Source organism: Tupaia chinensis, unplaced genomic scaffold (genome assembly GCF_000334495.1).
Source record: "Tupaia chinensis unplaced genomic scaffold, TupChi_1.0 Scaffold148012_1, whole genome shotgun sequence".
Classification (NCBI taxonomy): Eukaryota; Metazoa; Chordata; class Mammalia; order Scandentia; family Tupaiidae; genus Tupaia; species Tupaia belangeri.
In genome coordinates this window covers 1,718,602-1,729,734 of record NW_006207862.1, presented here as the reverse complement: position 1 = coordinate 1,729,734, position 11,133 = coordinate 1,718,602, and the positions used below count along the sequence as shown (strand labels likewise).

The window sequence follows — 11,133 nt, the reverse complement described above, 5'->3', positions numbered from 1 at the left end:
TCACGCCACAATCCCTTCTCCTCCATTCTCCTCTTGGGATCTTGGGCACGCACGCACACGTGCCCGGCGTGAGTTTTAAGCCACCGGGTCCGGGACACGAACTGCGGTTGACTATGTGGGAGTCCAGCAACATAGCCGTTACGCTAACTGCTGGTTCCCAACCATTTTACTTTTTCTCAGTGCTTTTAATTTCTTCTTTTTAAATATTTATTTTATTTAAAATTTTTATTATATTTTGTAATATGCTATCTACATTTAATTGTTGCACATCTTTTAAAAATTTTATTTATTATTATTTTAAATTTGCTATAGGGCACATGCGCCCACCAGAGGAAGAGAGAGAGAAATGAGAAATCAAGCTGCCAGGTCAAGGACTCGAAACACAGTTGGCCATGTGGGAGTCCAGTGCCCTAACCACCACACTACCTGTTTGCCCCTCAATTAGTCTTTGAAACAGAGACTCTCTTCTCTGCATGGGACCTTAAGGGATAGGAGATAGAGGAAAGGTTGAAGCAATGAGTTTCATAAACAAGCCTTAAGGGATAGGAGATAGAGGAAAGGTTGAGGTTTATGAAACTCATTGTTTCATAAACAACAAAAAAATAATAGGGGAGAAACTCATATAAATAAGACTCTTCATAGTAATTCACAGCTTAGTACTCCTTTGGGGTAAGTACAGATTTGAAAGTTAATCAGCATCTAAATAAATAAATAAATAGAAAATAAAGAGAAATAAATTAAAAAAAACTAGTTGGTAGAGTTCTAGTCTTCTTAGTTAACGTGGTATAGTGCCATATCTCAGGTGCTAAACTATGTACTGGCTTTGGTGGGCACATAATAATCGTAGTTAATGAGAGTTTGTCAAGAGCTATGCTATTAATGTTTCCAGAATCTGATATTTCATGGGTGACTAATGTGATTCAATCCTTTTTTATTTCTAAGAGAGATTTTTGCTGTAGATTTTTGCATGTGCTCACCCATAGAAAGTGAGAAATCCCAGGGAGGATGGCCAGGCTGTAATCCCTTCTCCTTCATTCTCCTATCAGGGTTTTGGGCACACACGCACAGAAAACTGGTGAGAGTTTTACGTCGCTGGGTCTGGGACTCAAACTGCAGTCAACTACATGGGAGTCCAGCAACATAACCATTATGCCATCTGTTGGTCCCTCAATTTTTAATATCTAAGAGTAAATGGACAAAAAAACCCCACATGTATACTATCCATAGACAACACAAAAAATTAATCATCTATAGTTTTATGGGAAGTATTTGGTAAGTGCTATTCTTGCTTAATGGCCAGTAGCACTATTAACAAGCAATGATATACACAGAAGTCTGCTGGAGCTAGGGCTATGAGAGGAAACACTTAGCACAAGAAGATAATTTCATAACCTCTGCCTGTCAATGCCCTACTCTGCCTTTAAGGCCGAGTTCAGACTGTACTGTCTCCAAGAACTCTTATGCGCTCTCTTTAGTTGGCTCTAATTTTCTTACTCAGCACTCCAAAAAGCTCTCAGACCTTCCTTATTAGCGTACGTAACATACTGAGTTTGACAACATGCTATATTTGACAAACATTGGCCAAGGAGACACTCACCAGATGGAGGAAATACAAAGATGAATAAGAATGATACTGCTCTCAAAAGATTCAAAGTTGAGTGAGTTGCCTTGTATTATATTTAGCTGCTTAATACCTGTCTCCTTTTCAGTAGGAATGCTAAGTGGTAGGAGGGCAGAGGCTTTGATCTGCTCGCTACTACATTCCCAAACTTTAGAAGAGAGCATGGCGTCCAGTGGTGCTCAATAAATACTAAATGTTAATGTGAATATTAAAGTATATAGTTCTTTGCATTCATATTTTCCTCTTACTAGACTATTATAGACTACACACTAAAGAAAAAGCAGTCTTGGTTTATCTTTTATCTTTCAAACCACACCTGGCTTAGCATCTTGCTTATAACAATGCCTGCCATTGAATTGAATTGCAATGTTCAATTTTGTCTTTAAAGAATCACCACTGTGTTGGGACCAGCAGTTGGCATAATGGCTATGTCACTGGACTCCCATGTAGTTGACTGCGGTTCAAATTCCGGACCCGGTTGCTTAAACTCATGCTGGGTACATGTGTGTACGTGCCCAAGATCCCATTTCTGTCTCTCTGTCTCTTTCTGTCTTTCTGGTGAGTGCATGCGCTGTATAGCAAAAACCTCTCAAAAAAAAAAAAAAGAGAAGAAGAAAGAAGAATCACCACAGTGAATTACACTTACAAAGTCTTAAAAAAGTGTTGAATAAAAACAGTAATTGCTCAAGACATCAGTATAGTAATTTTTCCAAGGCCTGGTGAGTTCCCTACTTCTTTAGGCTATTACTTGAAGATGAACCAGCCTGAGACACTGATAGAGCACAGCATCTCCAGATCAGTGGCTTGAAAGCCTAGCTGTGCCTTAGAATCACCTGGAAGCCTTAAGACATCGATCCTTAGACCCACCCTCTAAGCTTCTGATTTCACATTTCTTAAAATTTCCCAAAGTGATTCTATTGCTGAGAAGCATTGCTTTAGAGGAAGAATATGGTTGGGAGAGATAGCACTTTGCTATGGAAAGGACAGGATCTAGAATAGGTTTAGACTCTGGGTGGGTTGTTAATTTCTCTCCCTGTCCCCATATTCTCAAAGGTGCATGATACCTAACAAAGCTGATAGAAAGACAGAAAGAGAACAAAAGCTGTGAAACACTGCATGATCATTAAGTTATATATATTTATTTATTTTTATTTATGAAATTTTGGGGGGGAGGTTTTTTGCCACAGGGTGCGTGTGCTTGCTGGAGAGAGCAAGAGAGAGAAAGAGAGAGGGGGAGAGAGAGAGACAGAGACAGGGAGACTAAAAATCACCCTCAAGGAGGGATGGCCATGCCATAATCCCTTCTCCTCCATTCTCTTCTTGGAATTTTGGGCATGCATGCACATGCACCTGGTGTTATTTTCTTCCTTGCATTTTTTTAAAAAGAAATATTTGTTTAATTTTATTTACTATTATTATTATTTTTATTTTAATTTGACCAGAGAGAGGGAGAGAGAGAGGGGAAAGTGAGAAAGCAAGCTGCTAGTTCAGGAATTCAAACCGTGGTTGGTCGTGTGGGAGTCTAGCGTCTCAACCGCCATGCCACCTGCCGGCTCCAACCTGGCCTAATTTTCAAGCCACCGAATCCAGGGCTCGAACTGCAGCCAACTATGTGGGAGTCCATACCTTAGCCACCATGCCCACCCACTGGCTCTTGCAAATATTTATTTAATACCACCACTAGGACTTTCAATCTTTTAGGTCTTGTTTGATATCTTGGTACAGAATCCTACACAGAAAGTGATTAATGTGAGTCAAATGAAAACTTATATTTTCATGTTAGCAAATCTGAAGTGGAATAAAAGAAGCAATAGAAAGCAGATGGTGATTCTGTTCTAATGGGAAATGGAGCTAGAGAGAAGGACTGGCAACTTTAGGAGCAAAGGCCCTTCATTAACTCTCATTTTAGTTAATTGGTATGTTCACAAACTATTTAGTCAACATGAGAGGACAATGAATCTTAATTCCCATGCTAAAGCTGGCTGCAAATTCTGGGCCAGAAGTAACTTAGCAGCCCAGATTTCTGTCATCTGACAACATTCATCCTTTCACTTCAGAGCTCTGTTGCAAGGTCTTCAGATCTAACTCATCCTAATGTGAAAATACTCTATTCCTTCAAGGAAGATGTCTCCAACACTCCATTTATTACTTTTAAATACAAATTCATAATGAAAAATGAATTAGCCTTTCATGGTAGGAAATAAATTTAAGGTCATATCAATGTCTGAACCAACCTATAAAAATAAGTCTTATCAAAAGAAAGAAACATTTCCTAATGCAAACACTATGCTGTTAGCTAAGGGAAAAAAAAAAAACTAAACTTTTGTAATCAATTTTCTAAAATTATAATTTCCAACAGATATCAGCTGGGCACTGGGTAGTGTAGAAGTGCTCTCCGGGAGAGAAATACATTTTCTGTCACTTTCCATTAATGATAGGTTTTCCTCCACAGCTAAGAGAACTCCTGCTGTGGGAACAGGCTGGGCTGATTCAGGGAAGCTGACACTTTCTCTCTCAGAACACAGCCTGACCCCAGTTGCAGTGCGCAGCCCAAGTCAGAGGTCCTTTCAGCTTTTCAACATCCTAAATAAGGTAGAAAATGTCCAGCTGATGTAAAGTCTTCTCCATCAACCGAGGCAATGCCATTCATGTGAGATTTCTTGCACAAAGACTAAGAAAACTGGGACAAGCGCTAGCAATCCTATTTCTTTTCTTTTCCTTTTTTTTAAAAAGAGGTTTTTGCCATAGGGTGCATGCACTCGCCAGAGAGAGACAGATGGTGAGAGGGAAAGTAAGAAGTCATCCCCTAGGGTGGGTGGTCATGCCGCAATCCCTTCTCTTCCATTCTTCTCCCAGGATCTTGGGAGGATGGCCATGCCACAATCCCTTTTCCTTCATTCTCCTCTTGAGATTTTGGGCACGCATGCATATGTGATTGGTGTGTTTCAAGCTGCTGGATGTGGGACTTGAACTGTGGTTGGCCATGTGGGAATCCAGCACCTTAAGCACCATGCCACCTGCTGCTGCAATCCTATTTTTTATTCTCAGTTAATGAGTCTTTAAAGCCAGAAAGGTCCTTAGAGCAAGGATATAGGACAAACTTCTCATTTCATGAGGCCAATAAGGTTAAGTGATTTGTCTAAGGACCATGGAGACCTTTGAAGTTGGACTCAGACTTGTCTTCTAGCTTCATGTCTCGTACATTACACTACCTTGATAATTGCTCATGGAACATTTTTAGTGTCAGATTGGGTGCCTGGTCATTGCCAGTTGGTAATCATTATCCAGTGAGAATGTTATTAGGCTAGGAATGAGAAGATCTGAGTTCCAACCTTCACACAGCTGTGGGTGTGCACGTATGCACACATGTGTGTTGTGTGTATGTGTGTATGTATGTATGTGACCTTTTAGAAGCCTGACCTCTTAACTGGTCCCTGCTTCGGTTTGCCCAGCCCACCACTGGCAAAATCGCAGAGGCTGACCAGTTCTCCTCTACTCCCTTTTGTTTTCCCGTACCAGGTCCAGCTGGCATTGAAGGGTACAGAGGGTAGTATTGACTAGTACTGCTACAAATCCATGGTCTCCAATCGCAATGTCACTCAAAAAACTCTAAATCAACTCCTCCTAAATTCTCCAATAACCTTCCTATCAGTCTTTGTGCTTCTATGTTTGCTCCTTTACAAACCATTTTCCACAATGCAGTTGGAGTTGTCTCTAAACATACACATACCTGGTACCAGCAGGTGGCATGGTGGTTAAGGTGCTGGACTCCCACATGGCCGACTGCAGTTCAAGTCCTGGACCTGGCAGCTTGCTTTCTCACTTTCCCTCTCTGTCTCCCTCTGGTGAGCACATAAGCCCTATAGAAGATTTCTTGCACAAAGACTAAGAAAACTGGGACAAGCGCTAGCAATCCTATTTCTTTTCTTTTCCTTTTTTTTAAAAGAGGTTTTTGCCATAGGGTGCATGCACTCGCCAGAGAGAGACAGATGGTGAGAGGGAAAGTGAGAAGTCATCCCCTAGGGTGGGTGGTCATGCCGCAATCCCTTCTCTTCCATTCTTCTCCCAGGATCTTGGGAGGATGGCCATGCCACAATCCCTTTTCCTTCATTCTCCTCTTGAGATTTTGGGCACGCATGCATATGTGATTGGTGTGTTTCAAGCTGCTGGATGTGGGACTTGAACTGTGGTTGGCCATGTGGGAATCCAGCACCTTAAGCACCATGCCACCTGCTGCTGCAATCCTATTTTTTATTCTCAGTTAATGAGTCTTTAAAGCCAGAAAGGTCCTTAGAGCAAGGATATAGGACAAACTTCTCATTTCATGAGGCCAATAAGGTTAAGTGATTTGTCTAAGGACCATGGAGACCTTTGAAGTTGGACTCAGACTTGTCTTCTAGCTTCATGTCTCGTACATTACACTACCTTGATAATTGCTCATGGAACATTTTTAGTGTCAGATTGGGTGCCTGGTCATTGCCAGTTGGTAATCATTATCCAGTGAGAATGTTATTAGGCTAGGAATGAGAAGATCTGAGTTCCAACCTTCACACAGCTGTGGGTGTGCACGTATGCACACATGTGTGTTGTGTGTATGTGTGTATGTATGTATGTGACCTTTTAGAAGCCTGACCTCTTAACTGGTCCCTGCTTCGGTTTGCCCAGCCCACCACTGGCAAAATCGCAGAGGCTGACCAGTTCTCCTCTACTCCCTTTTGTTTTCCCGTACCAGGTCCAGCTGGCATTGAAGGGTACAGAGGGTAGTATTGACTAGTACTGCTACAAATCCATGGTCTCCAATCGCAATGTCACTCAAAAAACTCTAAATCAACTCCTCCTAAATTCTCCAATAACCTTCCTATCAGTCTTTGTGCTTCTATGTTTGCTCCTTTACAAACCATTTTCCACAATGCAGTTGGAGTTGTCTCTAAACATACACATACCTGGTACCAGCAGGTGGCATGGTGGTTAAGGTGCTGGACTCCCACATGGCCGACTGCAGTTCAAGTCCTGGACCTGGCAGCTTGCTTTCTCACTTTCCCTCTCTGTCTCCCTCTGGTGAGCACATAAGCCCTATAGAAAACTAAATAATAATATTGGTAATAATAATAATAAATCAAATTAAATAAATAATTACTTAAAAAAATACACCCATGTTATGTCACTGCTCACAACCATTAATAGCTTTCTGGGGCCGGTAGGAGGTATGGGGCACTGGATTCCCACATGGCTGACCACAATATGAGTCCCAGACTTGGAGGTTTTCTCATGCTCTCTCTCCCTGTCTCTCTCTGGTCAAGTAAAAAAATAATGATGATGATGATGAAATAAAATTAAATAAATAATTTTTAAAAACCTTTCTGTTGCATTGTGAATAAACTCCAAACTCTGCTCAAGCCTATGAGATCTCGAATGTTCTGGTCCTAACCTCCCTCTGACTCATCTCGGGCCATTCTCCTCTGTGCTCAGGATGCTCTAACCGCACTGGTCCACTCTAGCCCTTCACACATGCCAGGTCTGTCTCTCCTGAGTCCTTAGCTGTGTCCCCATCAGATTCGTATGTTGAAGCCCTAACCCCCAGTGTGGCTGTATTTGGAGGTAAAGACTCAGGAACAAAACTAAAGGAAGTCATAAGGGCTGGGTGCTAATCGGAAAGGATTACTGTCCTTATAAGGAAGAATATTAATACCAAGGGGCCAGGTGGTAGGGTAGTGGTAACACAGATGGGCCAATACAGCAGGTGCCTCTGTACATCCGGTGCCTGTGTCCTTGATCTGGGTTGGCTGCGAGTAGGGGAAGATTATGGCATGAGGACACTGTCGGGGGTACCTGTCTTTCTCCTTATGGAAGAAATAAATAAACTTTAAAAAATGATAACAAAACAAAGTGCTTTCTTGTTCTCTCTCTCTTCCATTCTGTATGCATGGAGAAAAGTGTATGTGAGGACACATCGAAAAGGCAGCTACCTACAAGGGCAGGAAGAGAACATCACACCAGAAACCTAACTTGTTGAGACCTTGATCATAAGACTGTAGCCTCTAGGATTATAAGAAAGTAAACCACGTTGTCATAACCACAGTCTGCAGCATTTCTTTTTTCTTTTGCCAGAGGGTGCATGCACTTGCCAGAGGTGAGAAGCACTCTCCCAATGAGGAATGGACATGTGGCAAAACTTTTCTTCCATTTCTCTTTCCTACTGGGATTTTGGGCATGCACACATATGTGCCTGGCATGTTTCTCAAGCTCCCAGAACCAGGATTTGAATTGCTGCTGAATATCTATGCAAAAGTATGTCATGACTTTTCCAACAACCCAGTATTTCTTTAATGAGCAAGGGAGAGCATGACAACATTCCCAACAGGGTCTTGATGCTGTGATCCTCTCCCAGTTTCAGCCATCCCTGGATCATGGGTATGTGGACATCTGACATATTCAGGGAGGTCTCTGGATAGGAACCAGAACCTTTCTATATAGGCCTTGCAGAACACTGTATTTTACTGCTGCATCATCTCTGGTCTCTTTGCACAGTTTTTTCTTTTTTTAAGAGAGAGACTTTTGCTATAGGGAGCATGCACTTGCCAGGAAGACAGACAGAGACAAATCATGCCCCAAGGGAAATGGCCATGCCACAATCCTTTCTCCTCCATTCTCCTCTAGGGATTTTGGGCATGCACGCACCCAGTGTGACTTCTAAGCTGCAGGGTCTGGGACTCGAACTGCGATCGACTACATGGGAGTCGAGTGATGTAACCCTATGCCATCTGCTGGCCCCTAAGTTTTTCATAAAACACATTTTCGTGAACCTTCTGAAGACTATCTGTATTGCCTCAGTGTTTTGTATATACTATTTCTCTCTGTCTAGAGTCTTGTCTTCTTTCACTTTTCTTTTTCTTTTTTTTTTTTAAATATTTTTTAGATGGAAACCAGCAGTTAGCATAATGGCTATGCCGCTGGACTCCCACGTAGTTGACTGCGGTTGGCGTTCTGAACCCGGTGGCTTAAAACTCGCGTTGGGCGTGTGTGCGTGCGTGCCCAAGATCCTGAGAGGAGAATGGAGGAGAAGGGATTACGGTGTGGCCATTCCCCCTGGGGGTGATTTCTCGCTTTCTATCTCTCTGTCTCCATCTGTCTGGCGTGCATACGCACCATAAGGAAAAACCTCTCAAAAAAAAGAAAAAAAAAAACACACTATGCATGGATTTGAAAATGCTTTTTGTACCAAAATAAACAGCAAATTTGCACTCTTTTCCACAACCGTCTACAAAATCCCTTGCATAGTTTGTTTGCTTGTTTGTTTCTCCTTTTCTTTTCTGAAGTGCTATCTTGACCTAGTTTTAAACCATGCCCCCTGGGGGGTGATTTCTCGCTTTCTGTCTCTATGTCTCTCTCTGTCTGTCTGGCGAGCACACGTGCCCTATAGCGAAAAATCTCTTCAAAAAAAAAGAAAAAAGAAAAAAAAATTTTTTAGAACTATTTATTTAATTTGATTTATTATTATTATTATTATTATTCCATTTGACCAGAGAGAGACAGAGAGAAAGAGGAAGAGAGTGAGAAAGCAAGCTGTCAGGTCTGGGACTCAAACTGTGGTTAGACTTGTGGGAGTCCAGGACTTTGGCCACCAAGCCACCTGTCAGTCTCACCTTCTTTCACTTTTCTGCCTCTCCTTTTTCTACTGCTTTGCTTTTCATGTAATATGTCTTCTAACTAGACCACTCTAGTGAAACATCTTTCCCAAAGGTCATCAATTATTGCCACTTCAATAAAACCAGTCAGTGCTATCTTCATCTTACTGGCCCCTCTATGTTGCCTGTGACACTGCAGACCCCTCAGATGCTGAACAATTTGGCTTTTTGGCTTTGATTCACTGCTCTTTCTAGGTATTTCTCTAACCACTGCTTCCAGATTTCCTTTCTGAGTTGCTTAAATGTTAGCATTTCATTGGATTCCGTCACTGGCCCACAGTTACTTTCTGTGTAATACCCTCTTTGGACAATTTCATCCATTCTCATGGCTTTAACAGTGTATTGATGATTCCCAAATCTACCTCAGACTTCTGATAACTCAGACTTCTAGGGCAGATCTGAATTCCCAGCTGATTGTTGATAATCTCTACTTGGATAGTCCATAAGCATCTTAAATTAAAAATGTCCACAAATGAACTCTTTTCCTTTTTTTTTTTTTTTTACAGTTTTGTTATAGGGTGTGTGTACTTGCCAGAGACAAGGAAAGTGAGAAATCACCTTGCAGTGGGTAAGGCCATGCCACAATTCCTTCTCCACTCTCCTCTTGGGATTTTGGGCATGCATGCATATGGGTCTGGCATGATTTTCAGGCTGCGGGGCCTGGGACTCAAACTGTACAGTTGGCCACGTGGTATCTGGCCACCTTAATCCCCATGACACCTGACTGGCCCTTTATCTTCCCTTTTAAACTACTCTCTCCTTTAAAATTCTCAGTCTCAGGGACCAACAGATGGTATAATAGTTACGTCATTGGACTTCCATGTAGTCAACTGCCGTTCAAGTCCCAAACCCAGAGGCTTCAAACTCAACACCAGGTGCATGTGAGTGTGTGCTGAAAATCTCAAGGGGAGAATGGAGGAGAAGGGATGGCAGTGTGGCTGTCCCCCCTGGGCAGTGATTCCTTGTTTTCTTTCTGTTTCTCTCTGTCTTCCTGGCAAGTGCATATGTCCTAAAGCAAAAATCTCTCTCTCTCTAAAAAAAAAAATAATCTCAGTCTCAGATCATGTCACCCTTTGCCTGAATAAGAAATCTGAGGTTATTCCGGGATTCTCTCTTCTTCCTCACTCATTGCTCATTTCTTTCTCCCTTTGGAGCTCTCATACTAGAGATGAATTAGTTGTAATCTTTGGTTCGTGACACACCTTCATCATTACATTAGTACCTTCGCAATAAGCACATATTCCTGTGGTTTCGTTTCCTCCTCCAGCCAAAGCTACTTACTTACCTTTCCCTCCTTGAAGTGCTTCTTGAGCTGCTTCTGCATGGCGGTCAGCTTCTTGGACTGTACCCCACTGTAGGCCAGCAACATGCCACCAAACTGCCTTTCTGTAATTCTCCCATCCACAGGGTCATGCCGTTCGAACTGGAAGGAAACAGAGAGTATTCTTGGAGTCAAGAAAAGTAAAGTATTTGATGTGGGATGTAGAATAATCAACTGTGTTAGATGGCAGAAAATAGTTAATGATGAATACTACATTTTAAAAAATTTTTAAGAATTATTTTATTTCACTTTATTTATGTATTTGCTTATTTTAATATTGACTAGAGAAGGACAGAGCAAAAGAGAGAAAGATAGAGAGGAAAAGTGAAAAAGCAAGTTACCAGGTCTGGGAATTGAACCATGGTCAGCCATGTGGGAGTCCAGCGCCCCTTAACCACCATGCCACCTGCTGGCCCCAAATATTGTATTTTTGAGCTAGAATTCTCAGCATGATCTAAACAAACTATTAAGTAATGTAAGTTCTATGTTCTAACCACAGATCTGCC

The 11,133-nt window shown here is 41.9% G+C and overlaps 1 protein-coding gene across 2 annotated transcripts in view; it reads right to left on the bottom strand.

Moving 5' to 3' along the window:
* The window catches only part of MICU1 (mitochondrial calcium uptake 1), a 288,729-nt gene that overhangs the window by 64,480 nt on the left and 213,116 nt on the right, over nt 1-11,133 (bottom strand). For both annotated transcript variants that reach the window (XM_006170082.3, XM_006170083.3), the window contains one exon: nt 10,592-10,729. In XM_006170082.3, the coding sequence (XP_006170144.1) occupies nt 10,592-10,729 (138 nt within the window). The remainder of the gene's footprint in view (nt 1-10,591; nt 10,730-11,133) is intronic.